The sequence below is a fragment of the Myotis yumanensis genome, unplaced genomic scaffold (genome assembly GCF_028538775.1).
Source record: "Myotis yumanensis isolate MYYU_CA2020_CCGP unplaced genomic scaffold, mMyoYum1.0.hap1 SCAF_11, whole genome shotgun sequence".
Lineage (NCBI taxonomy): Eukaryota > Metazoa > Chordata > Mammalia > Chiroptera > Vespertilionidae > Myotis > Myotis yumanensis.
In genome coordinates this window covers 5,573,351-5,595,858 of record NW_027223762.1, presented here as the reverse complement: position 1 = coordinate 5,595,858, position 22,508 = coordinate 5,573,351, and the positions used below count along the sequence as shown (strand labels likewise).

Below are 22,508 nucleotides of genomic sequence, written 5' to 3'. Positions count from 1 at the left end.
CGCACATTGTTGAGGGATGCATGTTTTTGACGGGACCTGCTGAGTCAATATTCAGTTGATTTACCCTGATCAACAAGAATGGTGTGGCTTGTAGCTTGATGGATGCTGCTTTGTTACAGCTATCTCCAGAACCTACTGCAGTACCTGAAACAGAGTAGGAACTTGGTATATATTAGTTGTGTGAATTAATACAGGATTAGGGAAACTGGATATTACTAATATACCCGGAAATGTACAGACCCGCATGGATAAATTGACCCCAATGAAAGTCACAAGCAACAAATAAAGCAGAGGACAGTTTAAAGGTAGGTGTGCTTGGACCCAAGGCAGCCCTAGTCTTTACACGAACCTTCTGTTTTCCCCGGAAGCAATCCCTCAGTCACGTGCTTTTCCCTGCCTTTATACCCCAAACTCTATTAGTCTTAAGAATTTTTTAAAAATGTATCTAGCTCTACCACATACATGGAAATTCAGATGAAGCCATAACAAGAAATAGGTTTTTACATGAGTGACCATATTCCTGAACTAAACTAAAACTTTGTTTCCCTTTTATTAGCATATGTTGTTAAGGCTTAAATACGGTTTATTTTTATCCTTTTGAGGCTGCTTTTAAGTTTTGTTTGGTGAGACCAGAGCAGCCTTTAGTAGAGTACTAATTTTTTTCTACCTGTGAAGCAGGTTCTGAGTACTGTACTGATATCTTGTAACTTAAAAGGTTTCCACTCGGGCCAGGGGGAATGTGAACTGCTCCGGCTGTGGGTGTCTTCATGAATTACTTGTGCTTCTTTCGAATGTTTCTCCCCCAGTGAGTGGTATCCTCACACCTGATGAGTAGAGTGCTCAGGGAGACCCGAGGCACCCTCTCCAGGTCCTCTCGAGTTCTCTCGGTGCTGTGCTTTCCTTTGCAGACTCTGCCGTGAACCGGAGGCTCCTAGGCCTCCAAGGACTTCCAGCTCCACTTAGTTTTTCACCCTCTCCCTTTTACTCTTCCATAAGTTGTCATTTAAGGAGATATATTCACTGTGAGGTGATATCATTCTGAAGATGTTTGTGGTAAAAATGTAGAGACAAGCAAAATATAAAGATCGGGAGAAAATCACCTAAAATTGCACCTATAAAATGGCCCACCAGTGTTAACATTTTAGCATATTTTTATCTGGTCTTACATGCTGGTTAAAGATCATGCTGAATACACTCTGTATCTTTATATTCTTCTTAATGTGTCCAATTTTTTATTTCAAGGTGTTTGACTTTACGATGCAAATTGTACTTTGACAACTTATTATCTCAGAGGGCCTATTGTGGAAAAATGAATTTTGACCACAAGAATGAAACTCTTACTATATCAGTAAGTATCTTAACTTTACATGTTAATTATTAGGAGATGCTTTGTCAAAGTGTTGAACAGTAAATTGACCTTATTGGCTAAAGCTGCTGTTGTAGCTTTTTTAATTTAAAAAAAAAAAAATCTCCCCCAGACAACTACATTATTTTCTTCTGATGATAATTAGGAATTTTATTTCAGCGACACATAGTTACCTTCTCTTTCTACTCCATTGGTTTCTTTCTTGAAATTATGTGGGACATTATAGAAGGTCCATTTTCTCTGGTCTCACTATAGGAAGCCAAGAAAGAATTTCTCAAAGAATGTTCTAGCCCATGTAATAGTTTGTACTACTTATTTCTGAAGGTGTACCTAGATCTGATCTCTCTTGAGGAAGAAAGCTGACACATTCAACTCTGTGGAGTCTGTCTTTATGTGTTCTCTCATAGTCACATGCGTTGAAAGAAGGAGTGCAGGGCAAGAGCAGCTATCCACTCAAATAATGGGAGAAAACTTTCAAATACTCATTTACTACTTCTAGTTGCTATAAATTTTATATGCCCATGTTAATACTTAGAATAAGTAATAATTTGCAATACATATATAAAACAAAGGACTCATATCTAAAAATTTTAAATAATAATAATAATTACAAAAAAGAATGACAACACGTGTAAAAATGATCAAAAGGCTTAAACAAGAACTTCATAAAGTGTCCAGATGGCAAATAAGCACATGAAAAAGTGTCCAGTATCATTAGTCATCCGAGAAATACAAATTTATATCACAACTTACTGTCACATCACCATTAGTGTGCCTAACATGAACAAGACTGATAATGAATATCTTGTGTTGGTGAGGATAGAGACTAAGAACTCTCATTCCCTGCCAGTGGGACTATAACTTGGTAGAACTAATTTGGAAACCCGTCTGCCACTGTCTGTTAAAGCAGTTCCACTCTTCAGAAACTGGCAAAGTTCATTTATGTGGTTAAAGTCAAAATAGTGGTTACCTTTGGGGGATTGCTAGTGACGGAGAGAACGCAGAGAATTTGCAGAGATGCCAGAAATGCCATCTTGATCTGAGTGGTGGTTACTCTCTGTGTGTATATGTGTTTGTATAAAAATTATTTGCACTAAACACTTGAGTTTTGTTCCTTACTGTATGTAATTTACACTCTAATAAAAAAAAAAAAAAGAGTAAAAGAGCAAAGTGTTAGGAGTGTTTTGGATAATTTATCCCCAGAGCTGACTATACAAGACAAGTGCAGCTAAATTTTCTGACATTGTCATCCCTGTTATTCAGAAGAAAATTATTGCTTTAAGAATCTAGTCATCTGCCCTGGCTGGTTTGCTCAGTTGGTTGGAGCATCATCCTATACACCAAAGGGTTTCGGGTTTGATTCCCAGTCAAGGCACACAACTAGGTTGTGGGTTTGATCCCTAGTGAGGGCTCATATGGGAGACAGCTGATCAATGTTTCTCTGTCTCTCCCCCTTTCTCTCTCCTTATAAATAAATAAATAAACAAACAAACATATCCTTAGGTGAGTATTAAGAAAAAAAAAGGAATCTAGTCATTTTTCAAAAAAGGGAAATTGATACCAATGTCCCATGATAAGTTAGTAATAGATAAGAAGTAAAATTTAGATCTCCATGATTCATTCAGGGCTTCATTCATTAGATTGATACCAAATGCAGTTTTGGACAAAAGATTACACCCTGTTACTTAGTTCTTACTTTCATATGTGTGTTTTTGTGTGTTTATTTGGTTTGGCTATGTTAATGTTGCTTTTTCATTTGGATTTTCATGGAGGATTCAGATTTACAGATGATATATGTAAAATTTCAGTGTATGTTTAAATTCAGAATATTTTATAACCCTTAGATGATTAAAAAATAAATGCATGCTCACTTGAGAGCTTCATAATTTTTCAGATAGCAGTTTGGAAAATATGTGAATCCATGTGTGATTAACCTTCATGATGTAGAACTGGTTGGTGCTGCCTTTTCACCTTGTGTAGCATATTTGTGCAAGTGGAATTCTGTCAGAATGAAGGAGTGACTTCTAATGTTCAGTATACTATCTTCTCAGGCAATTGTGACAGTGTGCTGTTCATTTATTAATTGCTAGTTTATTGTTCCCATGAGCCCTTATTTATTAAAGGGGGATTTTTTAAAAAGAGATTTTATGAATTTCAATTCATTGCTGTTACTTTCTTTGGCCGGTCTGAGCCTGTTTAAGTCGGTGCTATTTCTTTTTGACATTCAGTAATTACATTTAAAGCAACATAACCACTAGATGTCACTGGAATTCAAGTAACAAAAGTTATCTTGTCACTTAGAAATGTTTGAAAAAAGAAATAAACAGAACAGTCCCATTTACAATAGCATCAAAAACAGTAAAATACTTCGGAGAAAATTTAACGAGGAGGTGAAAGATCTGTCCACTGAAAACTGTAATGCATTGATGAAAGAAATTGAAGAAGACACAGATAAATGGAAAGATATCGGTGTTCATGGATCAAAAGAATTAGTATCGTTAAAATGTACATACTTTCCAAAGCCTGATTAGATTTAACTCAGTCCCTATCAAGATTCCAATGGCATTGCTTACAGAAGTAGAAAGCACAACCCTAAAATTTGTGTGGAATCGTAAAAGACCCTGAATAGCCAAAGCAATCTTGAGAAAAAAGAACAAATCTGGAAGTAGTCACACCTCTTGATGACTACAACTTTTCACACCGTTTGAAATCTTCTCTAAGAAGAAAACATAGGGAGGAAGCTCCTTGATGTTGGTCTTAGCAATGATTGTTTGGATTTGACACCAGAAGCACAAGCTTTGGGTATATATCCAAAGGAAAGGAAATGAAATCATACCTGCACCCCCATGTTCATTGCAGCATTATCTAAAATAGCCTAGACATGGATACAACCTAAGTGTCCACGAAGAGATGAATGTGTAAAGAAAATGTGATATTCTCTCTCTCTCTCTTTCTCTGTCTCTCTGTCTCTCTCTCTCTCTTTCACACACACACACACACACACACACACACACACACACGGGAATATCATTTAGCCATAAAAAGGAGAGGAAATTGACATCCAGGCAACAACATGGATGAAGCTCAGGGCATTATGTTAATTAAAGTAAGTCACACACAGAAAGACAAGTACTGTCTGGTATAACTTATGTAGAATCTAAAAGAGCCAAACTTCGTGGAAGCAGTAGAATGGTGGGTGCCAGGTGTAGGGCGTGGGGGAAACAGGTGGTCACGGGGCCCAGGCCATCCAAGATGAGTAGGTTCTTCCCTATGTTGTCTTCTACAAGTTGTATGGTTTCAGGTCTTCAGGGGACTATGAAAGTGCCAGAATGACTAGTTCACAGTATTTTCGTTACTAACATTTGGCTCACATTGGCATTTTTATCATCAAGCCTTTGGAATTGTGATATGTTAGATCTCATTACAGTGAGAAAATGCTTTCAATTTTTTTTTTCTCATAATAAAACAAAAACCACTGTTATACATAGCTCATTGTTTTACTGTAAAATATTTTAAATGGAATAGATGTCATTTCCACTTGACTAAATGACTTTAGTCTCTCTTATTATTTTTAACTGTAAACCCATTCTTTCTAATGTGAGGCAGCCTTTTTATAAAGAATTTAATAATGCCTTTTTCTACACCTTTTTTTTCCCGTTGACTCATTCAAGGTGCAGCCTGGAGAGGGGAACAGAGCGGCTTTCAACGACATGCGAGCCTTATCCGGAGGCGAGCGCTCCTTCTCCACCGTGTGCTTCATTCTTTCTCTGTGGTCCATTGCCGAGTCTCCCTTCAGATGCCTGGATGAGTTTGATGTCTACATGGTAGTGTTACATTTTATATTCTCCATTTTGGGGGTGGGGTGGTGGACGTGTGTTTTGTATGGAAGCGATTCTCTCTTTAGTTTTACCCGAACTAGGAAAGCTCCGGCCCCGACACTGCAGTCCGTGTTAGTGGAAGGAGGAACTAAAGAGCTGCATTTCTCTCCCTGCTACGATGTGGCAGCTCCAGAGACCCGTCTGATTTCCTCCTCCTCTCTCCCAGCGGGACCTCCCTCCTCTCCACCAGATGGACCTCCTGTAGCCTCTCCCCTAGTGTATTTCCATCTTTCATTGTAACAGAAAGTCAAAAGCAGTTAGCTTACGCTTTCCTTCCTTCACAGCCCCTCAAAGAGCAGTATATATATATATGACACAGGGTGTGGGAACACTTTATTTTGAAGTCTAAAAACCCAAGATTGAGACCAATTACCCAAATGACTTTGGGCCAAGTAGTTATCCTTTTCAGGCCTCAATGTCTTCATCTATAAAATAAAACTATTAATCTTCCCTGCCTCATAGGGTTATAGTGAGGCTCCAGTGGGGTCTTGCTTGGTGCACATAGTAAGTTCTCCCAAATTATCTCTGAGTCATTCTCTTTATTTATTCATGCCCCGTTCTTTCCTAAATCCACTGCAGTCTGAGTTTAGACTGACTACTCTAGCAAAACTGGTTTAGCCAAATCATAAACGAACTTCCATTCGTACTTTAATTCTTTTAGTATTTGTCACCACAGGCCTATCCTCCATGTGTTTCAGAATGTGTCTTCTCACTGGTTTCCACCTCCCTCACATTGCCTCATTATATATTTTATATTATCTATTGCATGTACCATTACACTAGTATTTTAACTGTATATATTCTCCTTTCCATTGCTGTCCCTCTTATGTCTGAATCTCCCACCAAATTGTAATCTTTTTGAGGTCATATTTCTACCTTCTAATGCCTAGCCCAGTGATGGCGAACCTGTGACACGCGAACTCATTTTTTTGGTTGATTTTTCTTTGTTAAGTGGAATTTAAGTATATAAAATAAATATCAAAAATATAAATCTTTGTATTACTATGGTTGCAAATATAAAAAAATTTCTATATGTGACACAGCACCAGAGTTAAGTTAGGATTTTTCAAAATTCTGACACGCTGAGCTCAAAAGATTCGCCATCACTGGTCTAGCCCATAGGAAGCATTTAGAAAATGCTTATTCATGAATTAGAATTTATACTTGGTGAGTGCTATGTAATCTTTCAAGTGACACCCCCCAAAAAAACATTGTTGATGATTAGTTAGAAATTCCTCTGAGAATTGGCATTGAAACTAATTCACAAATCTTGGAAGGCAATTATTCTTTTATGCATTGTTTTTGTCCCAAATACAATTTTTTTTCTTTTCTGCAGTATTACATATGTCTCCTTTTTCCCCAGTTGACACCGCCCCCCCCAATACCATTTTGCAGTCCAGTCCTATGACCCATCTTATGTCATATTTAACTCAGGACAACTTCTTTCTCTTTCACAAACTTAGAGGGTCTTAATCAGGATGGCATTTTGCCCCATTAAAATTATTCAGAAAAATGCACCCAGGTTCTGAGAACCAAACTAAAGAAGCAAATATTCTTTTGGTGCGTTGACAGCTTTGTTATTAACTGACAGGCCACACCGGGGCGTTGTTTGGAAAGGACAGCGTTCCATTTGTGCAAGCTCTGGTTATTTTTGTTCACTTTATGTGAGATTACTTTGCAGATATTCCTGATGGAAGAGTTTATATCATAAGAGCCACTGAGCAGTGTAGGCGGGATGTGGGTCCCCTGTCTGCCTCCAAAGCCCATGTTCTGAGCCAGCAGGCTGCACCACACACGTGGTTTCCAGGAGTCCTTTCAAAATGCAACCTCCATCTGTCTCGGCTTCCAGCTCTCGGGTGGGAGGGCTGCTTGGATTGTTTTTCTTTTCTGTTATTTAACTCAGAAAATGTAAGCACAGTTTTTAATTCATTTCATTTCAAAACCTGTTATAACTAAACATTCTTTTTCTATACACCGATGCACTGTTTATATTAAAGATTTAATTGAGAAATTGGTCTGTGAATTCAAATTGGTTCACATTGTACAAATTGTAGAAGATGAAGGGGGCAGGCAGAGTTTTTAAAGCACCTTAATCATTGAGGGAAAATTTGAGAGACGTAATATGTTTGCACTAGTCACTTTTAATACTGTTCTCCTGAGTGACTGTTACTGTACAAATTAGATTCATTCTGGAATAGTTAGTTGTGTCTTTTGAAGTGCTTATAAACACGTTTACTGCAGAAATTACATGGAAGAGAGATGTACTCAGTTGTTTTCCCTGAGAGTTTTGGACATTATCTTCCCTAAACTTGGCATCAGAGATAAGGTAATGGATGATTCGTGGATAAAAATCCAGGGGGTTGCAGTAGCCGGCAGATTACTGTGTTCCCAGTAATTTGATTGACATGCCGCGACCCTGACTTCTGCTTGTTCTCCAGGACATGGTGAACCGGAGAATCGCAATGGACATGATACTCAAGATGGCAGATTCCCAGCGCTTCAGACAATTCATCTTGCTTACGCCTCAGAGCATGAGGTAACTTTTAAAAGTCTGCTCTGAATATATGTGTCAAGTGTATAAAATGGGGAGAAGCCTTTTATAATCTCAATTTTTTAAAAATATATTTTTATTGATTTCAGAGAGGGAGGGAGAGGGAGAGAGATAGAAACATCAATGATGGAGAGAATCATTGACCGCCTGCCTCCTGCACACCCCCACTGGGGATCGAGCCCGAAACTGGGACATGTGCCCCTGACCAGAATCGAACCCGGGACCCTTCAGTCCATAGGCCAAGGCTCTATCCACTGAGCGAAACCAGCTAGGGCTATAATCTCAATTTTTAAAGTGCAAATGCTTAAATGACCATTAAAAGGAAAAATTAGCCTCTATACCAGTTCTGGAGATTTAAGGTAATTTTCTCTTTGTAGATATTTAAAATTTTGTGTTTATCATCTCCCATAACAGAAGCAGGTTGATTTGAATGTGATTATTGACTTGTTACTGTTTCTATTTTGAATCTGCTCCTCCGTGTTTATTATGACCAACTAGTGCAGCGGTTTTCAACCTGTGGGTCGCGACGCCTTTGGGGGTCGAACGACCCTTTCACAGGGGTCTCCTAAGACCATCAGAAAACACATATTGAATATATAATTACATATTGTTTTTGTGATTAATCACTATGCTTTAATTATGTTCAATTTGTAACAATGAAAATACATCCTGCATATCAGATATTTACATTACGATTCATAACAGTACAAAATTACAGTTATGAAGTAGCAACAAAAATAATTTTATGGCTGGGGGTCACCACAACATGAGGAACTGTATTAAAGGGTCGCAGCATTAGAAAGGTTGAGAACCACTGAACTAGTGTTGCAGTAGTTGTAGTAATTCCATTTAGACTAAAAGAACGTTCATGATTCCCTGGTCTTGGCTCTTTTCCCGGTCAGTTACAAGTGCAGTTACACTCCTTCCCAATAGAGAGCGCTCCTCTGCCGCAGTCAGCCTCTGCTGAGTGCCAGCTGGGTACCAGGCTCCCTGTCGCTTGGAGCCCATATTCTCTCTCTAAAGTGGTCGCTTTGGTGGGGATTTAAATTTGTGACTGGAAATATCAGGTAACCCCTTTCCAGCGAGACAAGAAGAACAAGAGTAAGAAATAGTTGGTATATAAACCTCCCTCATTTTATTTTTCTGCCAAACTGAAAACCCATAGCATTTAACAGGAAGTTGATTTTTTTAAATGAAAACAAATTATTTCCTTATTGCAAATCATATTTCTTCTGGAACTTCAGATAGTGGCCATACCCCCCTGCTGTGACTATATGTTGACAGATAACAGCCATTTAGATTTATATTTTCATGAGAAGGAGGAGAATTTTCTTGTAATGTGAAAACGTTTTCTTGGAAATGTGAGTAATTAATTTTACTTCCTCTAGCTCACTTCCATCAAGTAAGCTGATTAGAATTCTTCGAATGTCTGATCCTGAAAGAGGGCAGATGATACTGCCTTTCCGACCCGTGGGTCAAGAGGAAGAAGAAAACGGAAGTTGATCGTCTTCGTGCTGAAAGCTCTGTAAAGGGAAAAGAATTCTGGACTCTTTGATGTAATAAAATGGAACTGAAGATATTCTGAAATAAAAGAGATTCCTTTGTATAGATGACCACAATAAAATATGTAAATAACCTGGAAAACCAGCCACAACCAGCAATTTAAAATTACTCTTACTTTACTTGGAGAAAATCAGTTTCATAGTACTGGTTTTAAATCCGTTTACGTTTATTTGTTTGTTTATTTGTTTCATTTTGTTTTATTTTCAACCATCTACTTTTATAGATTCTTTTTCAGAAGGAAAATTTTGTACATATGTATATGTACATATCTGTTTCATTTGGGTTCATTTCTATAGAATTTGTAAGAATGAAAATAAACGTTTTGATTCCCTGATTATATTTAGTCCTGCTTCTTTTCCAGAATATTACATTCTCATCGTTTGTTTCTACTTTATTTATGAAAAGAACCACTCAGTCTGCTGGAGAATTTGTTTTCTGTGCGTGTCCCGAATATCCACAGGGCCCACTTCCTTCTGCTGCTGCTTCATGACTCACAATTGCAGGCCTGCGCGCGCTTGCGTGTGTGTGTGTGTGTGTGTGTGTGTGTGTGTGTTGTCTGTCATAGTGTTGGACACATGGTAGGTCCATGAAGATTGCTATGAAAGCATTGCCCAGAGCCTGACTTAACCAATTGCCCTTCCAAGGAGCCTCCGCAGCTCCTCAAACCATCCCCACCCCCACCCCCACCCTCACTCTGGAGAGGGAGCATGGGGAGGCACTCACTGACCCTTTCCCATCTCTCCCTGCCCCCACTTTTTACCACCTAGCTCAGGGGTTAAGGACACCAGGATATTCTATTAGCACTTGGGGTGGAAGTTCGGTTTTATCAGTGTTTGTGGTACGGTTTGCTTGCCTCAGTTTCTGTTGAATGGATAAATAAATTATTAGGCAGTGGTCTCTTTCTTATTTAATAACCATACGGCAAAGAAAAAGTGTGTTTAGGAAAAAAGCACTCAATAAGAAATGAATAATATAGCACTGCACTGTGATACTGTACTGCCTACATGTGGCAAATTAAAGTTAAATAATTAAAATGAAAAATAGTTCCTCAGTCACACTGGCCACATGTAGCTGGTGGGGACATGCACGTTCCCATCACCAAGGAAGCCCTGTTGGACGGCACTGTAGGAAGGAACTGAACTTCTCTAGACATGTTCTGGAAATGAAAACCTGCCTTTAGAGTCCTTTGTTTTCTATTTTAATTATTGATTTGAGAGAGAGAGAAACATTGATGAGAGAGAGACATCGATTATCTGCCTCCAGCACACCCCGCCCCTACTGGGGATCTAGCCCACAACCCGAGCATGTGCCCTGACCTGGAATCCAACCTGGAACCTCTTGGGTGGTAGGTCGATGTTCAAACACTGAGCCACACCAGCCAGGCGAGCCGTTAGAGCTCTTGATGGAATCTTTTCTGCCTCCCTTCCTGGCGCTAAGAAGGTCAGAGTGTTCCATCCTGATAAAGAACAGAGAGTGTACTTTTGGTTTGGAAAGACCTCTTTTGGAGGACATTCCAGCCCGCTGACTGTGCCCTCCAGCTTGTGTAGAACATAATGTGTCGTTAGCACCAGAGTCACATTGAGATACATTTTATTTTCATATGAGCATTTTTTTAAGGATGAAAAAGTTGTGTTTTCTGTAAACATTACATATGAAATTGCCCCTCTTTTGAGGGCCAGAATGAAGTTGGAAGGTTGCTTTTCCCCTTTTGTTGTCATTAATTCCTCGAATTCCAGAGTTGTCTGTCTAAGGGCTAGATTAGTAAGTAGTAGCTAGCTGACCCTTGATAATTATAAACATCTGTTTCACATCTAAAATTATGAAATAAAAATTCAGGGAAAAAGTCAAATGTTATAAATTTATTTGGGACCTCTACCGCCACCTTTTCGGAAGCCTTTGAAAACTCAAGCAGAAATCAATACACTTTTTTTGTCACTTTCAATAAATAATATCTTTGTGTGTATATATATATATAGATAGATATACTTAATGAGTCATTTATCAGGATTTTTAAGTTTTATACTGCATTAATTCCAAAACAGCTTTTTCCAGATTGGTAGGATGCAAATGAGGTAAGAGTGAAGGCAACCCTAAAAGGCATGCAAATGTAGTACATTTATATTCACTGGTAAGACAAGCTCTTGTGTGTGGACCACATGGAAGAATCAAGAAACCCTGTGTGTCTGTCCAGTACTATTTTACAGGAAAACGGTGGCACAGCTTATAATAAGTTACATTACCATAGCGAGGGGGTTGGGAGGGGTGTTTCTCAGTGCTACTGACATTATGTAATCAAGGAGACACAAGCATTAGCAAAACATGAATGAGAAGTCATAGAACTATTAGTTGCACGTTTCTGGCCAGGCTTTGGAGAAGGAGGGTTGGTTATGAAATAATATTACACATATTACATTGTGGCAGGTTGTTTTATAATATATGCTTTTTAAAATTCATTAGCAAATGACATTCTCATGCACACAAGTGTTTCAAACACAAGAAGCAAGTCCATGTATAGGTAGTCCAAGCAATGTGTGTGTGTGTGTGTGTGTGTGTGTGTGTGAGAGAGAGAGAGAGAGAGATAGCTGCAGATTGAATGGAACATTGAAACTTATGCAGTCCATAGCGTTGGCCTCAGCTCATTTCTGAATGTCACACTGCAGAAGTAGTACAATGGAAGGGTCGCTCTTGGCCGCTTCTTTGAACTCATCCAGTGTAATCTGGTCGTCTTTGTTCTTATCCATCTTGCTGAAAATCTTGTCTACCCGCTGCTCGGGCGTGAGGCCGTCCTCATTCATTTTCATCATGATCACAGTGCCCACCATTTTGTAGATAGCCTGCAGAAAACCAGAAGGTTCTATGATAGGATCAACAACTCCAGTTTACTTCAAAGACCTCTTTAAATACTTTAAATACGAGAGTGATATACTCAGATATGTGTGAGTCTCAGGACCTCTTGGGTAGAGAAGAACTTTGGATGGTTGCCAGGTTTCTGGCTAGAGGAAATGGGTAGAAAGAGAAGCTCAGTGGTGAGATCAAGAACCATGGGTTCGGGTTGGTCAGGGAGGAAATGATGGCTTCTGTTTTAAACACCAAGTTTGAAGTGTTGGCGATGGTCAGCATGCCCTAGCCCTTGGTGAATTGGGAAAACATGGAATGTGGTCTCAACTGATCAGGAACTTAGAGTCGCTTAAGACAATCACACAACATGGACCACTACCATTTAGCCCTGAAAGAAGTCAGTGTAAGGAGCACTGTGGATTGGGAACTGTATTTGTCAATTAGAGCTACAACAACAAGACTCCAATTGTTCCATTCATCAGACACAGTTCTCAAGGTGGCAGTTTCCTCAGTAGAAACAATGTTTTTCTTAGAAAAGTGTCTTAAAAAGAAATAAATGCCCATCTATACAAAGACTTACAGGTCGGAGCCAAAAAGTGGAAGCAATTGGTAAACATGAACAGATATGACGTATTTTACACTACAATTGGATACTATTTATGCATGAAAAATGAATGTGATAAATCCCACAACAGAGATAAAAAGGAAGCCAGAGACAGAGGGCCACACACATGCGTACATTGTTCGGTTCCATTGACATGACATGTGCAGAAGGACAGTATTTTGCTGAGCCGCCTGGAGGTGGCAACAGGTGGGCAGAGACCTTACTGGATGGGATGGGGAGGATGACAATGTAAAATTGGATTATGGTGATGGCTGCCCACTTCGCTACGTTTACTAAAAACCATTAAATTGTGCCTTAAAATGGCTGAAGTTATGGGCTATAAATTATGACTCAATAAAGTCTTTTTTCAATGCCAATTGGAGGAGCCGCAGTGGCATCGCATGCCCCCCGGGGAAGCTGGTGGGAGGAACAGGGCGAGTCCAGCAGCGCAGAGCTAAGCCGGGCGGGAAGCAGTCCTGTAACATCCTCCGCGCCCAGTAGGCCCACGTTGTGTAAGAGCTCAGAGCGTGCGGGGCTGGTTCAATGCCACCTCAGTGGGCAGGCCAGCCGCTGGGATCTGGACTTTTCCCCTCCCTGCGCTGGAGTGGGGGGCGGGGTAGGAGAATCCAGGGCCTGGCCTGTCACTAGCAGGGCTCCGGGGAGGAAGGAGCCGCCCTAGACCTTGCCAAGGAAGCAGGGCCCAGACCCGGGTCTGCCCCGGTGCCCCACAGCCCCGGCGGCCGCCCGAGGGCCCGCGCTCACCTCGATGATCTCCAGCATCTCCACGCGCGTGATCTTGCCGTCGCCGTCCAGGTCGTACATGTTGAAGGCCCAGTTCAGCTTCTGCTCGAAGCTGCCCCTGGACGTGATGGACAGGGCGCAGATGAACTCTCGGAAGTCGATGGTGCCATCCCCGTTCTTGTCGAAGGTGCGGAAGGCGTGCTGGGCGAACTTGGAGGCGTCCCCGTAAGGGAAGAACTGCAAAGCGGAACGGACACGGTCAGGGGGCGCAGGGAGAGAACCAGGCAGTCTAGGCTTAGTCTGAGCCCCTACAGACAGAGAGGCCGCGGCGCACGGGTGGTCTCAGACCGGGGAGGGTGGGGGGAGCTCGCCGCGCTCAAGGCCGAGGGCGCTGGCACAGGAAAAGGCTGTCTGCGGGGGTGACTTCACTCACAAGCACCCCCCTGTTTCCCGTGGAGGAGGCTGGTGGAGCCTGAATGGGGGTAGCTGGAACCCTCAGCTGCGGCCTCTCCAGTCACTCCCATAAGGACAAGGACTGGGCAGGTAGCAGCCTCCTCTCCCCACAGCGGAGGGGGTTGGGGGAGGGGGGTTTCTACACGGATGTCCACATTCCCCTCCGTGAGAACGTCTAGGTCCCTGCCCCATGAGCCGAGGAAGGTTGCCTGGACCTGCTCTCTCCAGCCGCTGGCTCCCTCCCCAGCCAGCTGTCATCTCTGGAGGCCCCAGTGTCCGACCGCCTTTTACAGGGACCTTTCTTTTGTAGAACAGACATTTAAAAGCCAATAAAAATAGAACATGACTGGGCTTACTTTGGAGAGATAGAAAGAGGTTTCTTCTCAGAGCCACCAGCTGGCCAGGGTGCCGCGGAGATGATGGGTACAAGGAGGAGAGGAAGCAGAGACCCAGAGAAGCCAGGCAGCAGAACCAGGCGGTGGCCTCGGCCTAGACATGAGTCTAAGCCCTCACAATGGGCAGGGAATCTGACGCCTGACCCTCTGTCTAGTCCAGCAAAGCTGAAGGACATTCTCCAGGTGGAGGGAAGACAAGAGGCCAATGAACCTCAAACTCTCCCCCCACCCCAATAACCATGTGCTATTTAAAAACAGACGAGGTATATATGTATTTCTGGATGAATAAATCCAGCAAATTCAAAGCACATTCTTGAGGATATGTTTTGCAAGTTTTGCCACTTGCCAGCGGGACAGATGGCTGGCTTGGTGCCCACTCGGGGCTGTCTCCCTTGGGGAACCTCAGTCTCTCTCTCGCTGTGCATCCTGACCTGGGACTTGCTGCCCACTCTTCCTACACCTAGAAGCACAATGGAAGGCAGAACATTTCCCTCCAGAGATAAAAGATGCTTTTCCACATCAGGACCCCTTACCTGAGGCCCAGAGAAGGGACCAGCCTTGCTGGGGGAGGGGAGCTGGCTTAGGTTTGAATTTCAGTAGTAGCCATGCCCAGACACCAAGATCCATTCTGGTTACTACTGCTCTGTACCATCTCACCCCAAAGCTTAGTGGCATAAAACAACGGCGATCATTTTATTCATCTCAGAAAACAACCATTGGACAGCTATTTTCCCCATCAAACAACGTACGGTTCTATGGCTGTGAAGGACAGCTTTCTCCTTTGTTCCCTCATTCCCTAAATGTGCCATATTTTTGCTGTCTTTCATTTTGCATTATTCATCAAAACCCATTGCGCCCTTTTTCTTGCCAGGCCCTGTCTTCGGAGCTGGGAATACAGAGATCCGGACCTTGCAATTAATGGGGGAACCCAACGTGAAATTTACAACAGTTGTGTTATTTGGTAAGAGCTAGAGCCCATAAGTGAGTGGGTCTCAACCTTCCTAATGCCGAGACCCTTTTACAGTTCCTCATGTTGTGGTAACCCCCAACCATAAAATTATTTTCGTTGCTACTTCATAACTGTAATTTTGCTACTGTTATGAATCATAATGTAACTATCTGATATGCAGGATGTATTTAGGCGACCCCTGTGAAAGGGTCGTTCGACCCCCAAAGGGGTCGCGACCCACAGATTGAGAACCGCTGCCATAAGTAGTCAGTCTTCCTAAAGCTCCGGGTGGTCACCCTTCTTTCCCTCTGTACCCCTCTCCCCCAATGCCTCTCAGGAGCTCAGGTGCCTGAGGATAGGTTGCCAGGTGCTGAGTTTTGAACCAAGCAATTTGAACTTGAAAATTTCTAAATAGGTAAATTGGATCCTTACGTGCTCTGACCTGCTTTTTACTCACACTTTTGACACCAAACATGGGAGTTTTTGTTTTATTTTTACCCCTCACAACAACCAATTCTCCAACTCTTCGGACACCAAGTGGGTGTCCTAGAAGTCAATTCAATTCTGATATTAACTGCCGAGAGTTAGGGCACACCCCACAGGTCAAGGGCTCAGTCCCACAAGACTGCCCCCACTGGAGATACCAGTCACAAGTCCCAGGTTGCCACCTGTGCCTCTGATAGACCTGCTATAAAGGTGGGGGTTCCCTCAACTCCCTCCTTTGATAATTTGCTAGAATGACTCAGAATTCAGGAAGGCGCTTTACCTACTACTAGAGGACTGGTACACAAAATTCATGCACTCGGGGTAGGGGGAGGGGTGTCTCCTCAGCCCATCCTGTGCCCTCTCAAAGTCCAGGATGTTGGGGATGTTGGGCCTAAGCCGGCAATTGGACATCCTTAGCACTGCCTTGGAGGTGGAAGAGGCTCCTGCCACGGCCGCTGTGCTTGCCAGCCCTGAGCCTGGCATCTGGCTGAGCAGCACTCCCCCTGTGAAAGCGCACTGACTACCAGCGGGCAGCCCCTGCATTGAGCGTCTGCCCCCTGGTGGTCAGCGTGCATCATAGCGACCAGTAGTTCCACCATTTGGTTAATTTGCATATTAGCCTTTTATTATATAGGATTACCAGTTTTTTATAAAGGTATAAAGGGCACAACTCAGGAAGAGTCCAACAGAAGAGAGCATAGGACAAGGTGTGGGGAGGGTGCATGGAGTTTCCGTGTCCTCTCTGGGCACACTGCTTCCCGGTGCCTTTATGTGTTCACCACCAGGGAGCTCCTGACCTCTATTGTTTAAGGGGTTTTGTGCAATTTCATTAAATTTTGTTGATAAAATCATCGGCCATTGGTGATGGAACTCAGTCTCCAGCCCCTCTTTCCTGCCTGGAGGTCTGGGGTGGGGTTGAAAGTCCCAACCCTCTAATCATGTTTTGGTCTTTCCCTGACCAGTTCCCATCGAGGATCCACCAGTCATCTCATTACGTAGTGAAGGAATGAGTGAACTGCTTTCTTTTTGAACTGTTCTTCCTAATCATCGTCCTACATAGTTGCAACCAATTACACATTCAATGTCTCTAGAGTCCTCGAGACAACCCAGGGGGATGGTTTGATTTTTGTTCACTTTTACTTGGTAACAGAGAAGCGGGTTTTTAAGACAGAGGTTTAGCACCATCTGTCATTCCTATTTATTTAGGGGATTCTTTACTTACTATTACTGAACTAAAATTCCCAGAGTGCAAAGCCTATTTGCCCACCAGTGTATCCATAGCACATCGCAGAGGCCGGCAGACGGAAGTGCTGAGTACGATCTTGTTGAATGACCACATGGAAGGAACGCTTGCCGGGCCAACCTGAGGGTAACGAACGCTGCTGCTGCAAACGGCTACCACTTCCGGCACATCTATTACATTCTAGCCAGCTCTGAGCCACAGCACTTCTTGTGATGATGGAAAATTCCATAAACCACACGGTTAAAAATAATAGCCACTAGCCATGTGTCAACCACTATGTTGCGTGCTGGGAATAAAAAAAGAAAAATAAAAAACCCACAGAGAGCATTGAGGACAGTGGGGGTTGTAACCCTTGATATGTTACATGTGTGATGGAAGAACTGAATGTTTTGACATTGTTTAATTTGCACATCGATGTAGGTAGCCACATGTGGCTCTGGGGTTCTGCATTGACTGCTCTGATCTGTGCTATGTCATTAGCGCTCACAATATTCCTGTTGAGCATTTATCCTCAACTCCATTGCGTGGGAAAGAAAACATGGACTCAGAAAGGTCCAGCAAACTCTTTTTTTAAAAAAAATATATTTCTTTATTGATTTCAGAGAGGAAGGGAGAAGGAGAGAAAGATAGAAACATCAGTGATGAGAAACAATCATTGATTGGCTGCCTCCTGCACACCCCCCACTGGGGACCGAGCCCGCAACCCAGGCATGTGCCCTTGGGACCCTTCAGTCCACAGGCCGACGCCCTATCCACTGAGCCAAGCCAGCTAGGGCCAGCAAACTCTTAAGTTAGTTCTCTCCCCACTGTGTCCATCTGCAGCTCTGCCCTGCCGGGAATAAGGACACACAGGACAGAGGAGGCAGAGAGCGAGGGAAAGGTTTTCGTCGGCCTCATCATTTGTTGGAAAGCTTCCGTGATTGTCACACAGCGCTGGAGTGGGCTCAGTTCTAAAACTCGTAATGTGTGTGATTTCATTTAGTCCTCATAGCATACCTACCGCTGTGCACTCCGTACCATGGCCAGAGAAACAGCTTCAAAGGTCACGGTATTTATAGGTTCCTGTCTGTTTGTGGCAGAGGCAGGAGGCAAATGCAGACAGGTGTGATCTTTTCTGCTGCATATTGTTATTTCTCTTCATGGAGCATTAGCTAAGGAAATAAACCCAATTCCACAAGTGATGAAGCATAAGAATGTGGTGCAGCAAAAGAATTGGTCGCATTATGTAATTCTTCACTTCCATTGTCTTAGAACACTGGAAATCTCAGCCTTTTGTATGTATTGCCCCCTTCTGGCATTGTGTGGGAACTACAAGAAATTTACCAAAAGGAGGATTCTTTTTTATGATACATTAACTCAATAACTATTGAGAAGCAATTGTGTCAAGCATTGTGTTAGGTGCTGAATAAAATAGAAAAAGACTCACAGCATTAAGGTCAGTGAGGCAAGCAGATATTAATCAACTACATACATGAGTATAAAAAACATTATGATAAGTTACAAGTGCATAGAGCTGCAAACAAGAGTGATGGGAATAATATTCGTATAAAACTTCTAAAATGTAGTGTAGCGTTTCCTCCCACCACCCTAATATGCAGGCTGCTGACAATTCATTGTTCTTCATCGTAGCTGAGGAATGGTTTCAGAGTCTGGGACTTTCTGGGCTTACTCAAGTCTAGACTTCTCCCCACTGTGCTCCACACCCTCACTCGGAACCCACCAACGCACAGAAGAAAACCCCAGGAAATGCTCGCGGCCTTTGTCTCTCCCTAGGCCACAATAGGAGGCTTTGCACGAATTATCCAGCTCCCTCCAAAGACAGTGGCCCAAACCCTGCACTTCTTTGCCATAATCTATCCAGCTGTGAATGTTAAAAGGCTTGTTTCCTCTAAGGGGGGTGAATGAGCCCGGACACCTGTGCTGAATATGTGTTGTGTCATTGGCTGCACGCCAGACCTGGGTGACACAGAGGCTGTTCAGTGGCTGCATCAAGAAATGGCCTCAAGCCCTCGCCAGTTTGGCTCAGTGAGAAGAGCGTTGGCCCTCAGACTGAAGGTTCCCGGGTTCAGTTCTGGTCAAGGGCACATACCTCGGTTGCAGGCTTGATCCCTGACTCAATCCCCCAGCCCCACTGGGCCCCATGCAGAAGGCAACCAATCCATGTGTCTCTCACATCCATGGTTCGCTCTCTCTCTCCCCTTCCCTTCCACTCTCTCTAAAAATCAATGGGAAAAATATCCTATCCTCAGGTGAGGGTTAACAACAAAAAAGAGACGGCCTCAAACACTGCACTTCCTCCCCTCACCCAGTCTGCCCTCTGCACCACCTTGCTGCCCGTATACCGCATCTTTCCAGAAACTGTTCTAACTTCAGAGGAGACATTGCGACATGTAGAATCTCTCCATCTCCCAGGCGCCGGAGCCAGCCGCACTTTGATGGAGGATGCGGGTCCCCCAGCCCTTCAGGGGCACGAGGTTTGCACAAGCCTGGCGGCCGTGTCTCACTGTGACCTCGGATGGGCGGGGTCAGAGGGGTGGCAGCAAGGCCTCTGAGGAGTGTGAGGAGGACGGTCTCTCCTGGGCTCTGCCCACGGCCCACTCCTGGCTGGTGCAGGGCAGCCCGCAGACCTCAGAACAGGTCTCTGCCCGTTATCAGCCTGGACTAGAGTTCACACTGGGATCAAAGAACAGAAACGTCTTCTTGGGCTGCCTCCCTGCTCAGCCTCAGGGGAGCCTTCCCTTCCCGTGGCTCATGGAATGCAGTCCCTTTTAGAACATCCTCCTCATGTCTGAAGCCTATCTCTCTGGCTCATGAACCCACATACACAACCCCTCCCCACCCCCCAAGGGTAGGGTCTTCTTTATTGCATCCTTGAAATATGGCTACTCTGCCTCAAGGTCATGGGCCCTCACTCTGCTGGGACTCATCAGAGGCGTCCAGCCCACATCCTCAGGCCCTGCCACGAAGGCAGGAGTTACAGTTTCTGAGTGTCTATCAGGGAGCAAGGCCCGTGGCAGCATCATACACTTCTTCAGCTGCTTCTTCAAGAAGTTCAGACCTTGAGGGCTGTTCTTCTGGGTTAAGTAACTGGCATAGAGTGGTACCTCGAAGGGTGTGGGCGGGCTGGGGTCAAACCCAGCTCTGTGTGCAGAATGCTGCCTGTCTTGCTCCTGGCAAGCCTGCCCGGCCTTTGATACTGAGCTGTGATCCACCTCCTCCATGCCCGCTCCTCCTCGGGAGGGTCCAGCAGGCTCTGCCTCTCTGCCCACTGGTCTGCTGCCTCCTCCCCACATGGCACTCATCCTGTGGGCACTTCCTGTCTCCGTCCTCAGCAGGGCTGGGCCAGGCAGCAGGCACATGGGGAGCCGGGCACCCCCTCTAGGGACCAAAAGGGCATACCTACTGCCCCTCACATCAATCCACACTCACCCCCTCCTCCCCCCAGCAGCAGGCTGTGCCCAGGGCAGGTGAATGGGAGCTGTGCCCCAAGTTCTGTGATTGGGGAAGATGTGCCAGCGAAGACCAAGGCGGAGGATTTGAGTCAGCCTCCTGGGCCTTAGCTGTGGCCCACACGATATTGATACTTGGGATCCCCGCACCCCAAGGCTGCAGAAGTGTGGTGTCCCTCAAAGAAGTCAGGGCCCCCTCCCAAGGCTACAAGAAGCAGAGGTGGGGTGAGAACCCAGTTCCATTTCACGCTGTGATGTTGGCTGTCAGCTGACCCATCTGAGCCTCAATTTCCTTATCCACAAAATGGGCCATACTGATACCTAGTACACAGAATTGTGGGATTTACTGAAGATGACAGATGTGGAAGACCTCTGGGCCCCTGGGTGCTGCAGGCCCTCGTCCTCTTTCCTCATCCTCTCAAGACCGCCCAGAGGCATCCATACCCTGATGCTTGCAGATGGCACCTGGGTGAGCAGGGGGTTGTTGATAGGGTCTCTGCACATGTCCTGGGCTGCTGGCCAAGCTGGTGCCCTTGAGGATTAACTTGGTATTCGGTTTTGGCTTCAGGCTCTTCACCCTATGAGGCCTCACTGGGAATAGGACCCCCATTTGCTGGGCTGGCTCACTGGCCCCATTGATGTTGCACATTCTTTGCCTCCTAACTGCTCCCCTACCCTCCCTCTCAGGCCTCTCCAATCTGTTCCCCACACAGCTCCAGAGAGAAATTTCTTACCCAAATTTGCTCATGTCCACTTCCATACCAGCCAATTGCGTCTAACTGTTCTCAGAAGAAGGACCAAAATCACCCCCAGGCCTGAGAGCCCTCCCAGTCGGTCCTGCTTCGTGTCCAGTACCTGGTCCCCTCCCCTGTTCCTCAGCCTCTTTCGTCACTTGGACCTTGTGCTCTTGGCCACAGTCCTGTTGTTCCCTTTGGTGGGAATGTTCCTTGTTGCCCAAACCAGTTAACTCTGATCATTCTTTAGATCCTGATTCAGTCTTCATCTTCTCAGGAAATCCTTCTCTGAGTCCAGGCCAGATACAGGCACACGACCGAGTCTGCCCTTGGAAACATCCATCATGATCGTGAAGAAATGCTCATGGGGTGGTTTGATTAATGCCTTCCTCCCCCAGTGGACTATACACTAAATGGAGGCAGGGAATGGCCAGGGTTTGCCCCCTCACCCCCGACTGTATTCCCTGGTGCCCAGAACAGGGCCAGGCCACCGAGGTGCCCAATAAGTAACTGTCTGTCCAATAAAGTGACTCAGCATTGCGGGTCTTTTTCAAGCCTGAGGAGACAGCTGCACATTCACCCGACGGCCACTGAAAGGGTTGACATGTGTTCTGACGGTTGTCATAACTCACTATGCTAAAGAAGGCTCACTGTTTGGCCTGAAAACTTGTCATTCCCATCACTAAGTCAGCTGGTGATTCATGAGGGTATGAATCATCCCCAGAGCAGCGCATGCACTTGGTCTCGTGGCTAGAAAGAGGAGAGAGACCTCTCCCCTAATTAGAAGTGGGGAGTCCAAAAAAAAAAACGGTTTCCTGCCGAAGTGTTCATTCAACAGATACTCGAAGAAGCCCAGTTGGTGTCAGGCTCTGTGCGGAGCTCTGTGTGGGCAGGAGGGTAGCGAGGAGAGGCAACGCAGAGTAACAGTAAATGTTACACCTGGTCCCTGCCCTCAGGTAGATGTCATGCATCAGAGGTAGACGCAGCGGAACATGGGCGTGGCTTTCCATGCATGGGCTCTCTGGGAGGAGCCTAAAGACACACCCAACTCCTCTGAGAATAAAGTGGTCCAAGATCGCTTCCCATTTCACCCTACACCCAACTCATTGCACAATGTCATGGTGACTATGATAGGCAACAGTGCAGATCCTAGGCACCTAGGATTGGAAGGAGGAGGTCCAGGCAGGCCTGGAGAGGTCGGGGGGAGGGAGTGTGCTGGAGGAAGTGGGCTTGAACAGGAGGGAGCAGGAAGTAAAGA

General features: G+C 44.5%; 2 protein-coding genes across 3 annotated transcripts in view; one reads left to right on the top strand and one right to left on the bottom strand.

Annotated features, from left to right (window-relative positions):
• The window catches only part of SMC6 (structural maintenance of chromosomes 6), a 54,204-nt gene extending 44,511 nt beyond the window's left edge, over positions 1–9,693 (top strand). For both annotated transcript variants that reach the window (XM_070428710.1, XM_070428709.1), the window contains 4 exons: positions 1,243–1,348; positions 5,038–5,190; positions 7,683–7,780; positions 9,184–9,693. In XM_070428710.1, the coding sequence (XP_070284811.1) occupies positions 1,243–1,348; positions 5,038–5,190; positions 7,683–7,780; positions 9,184–9,298 (472 nt within the window). In that variant the 3' untranslated portion in view covers positions 9,299–9,693. The remainder of the gene's footprint in view (positions 1–1,242; positions 1,349–5,037; positions 5,191–7,682; positions 7,781–9,183) is intronic.
• A 1,504-nt stretch (positions 9,694–11,197) lies between these two features.
• The window catches only part of VSNL1 (visinin like 1), a 65,340-nt gene continuing 54,029 nt past the window's right edge, over positions 11,198–22,508 (bottom strand). Inside the window, exons 3-4 of the mRNA XM_070428707.1 lie at positions 13,563–13,778; positions 11,198–12,192 (exon numbers count right to left, since the gene is read on the bottom strand). Of these exons, the coding sequence (XP_070284808.1) occupies positions 11,995–12,192; positions 13,563–13,778 (414 nt within the window). The 3' untranslated portion in view covers positions 11,198–11,994. The remainder of the gene's footprint in view (positions 12,193–13,562; positions 13,779–22,508) is intronic.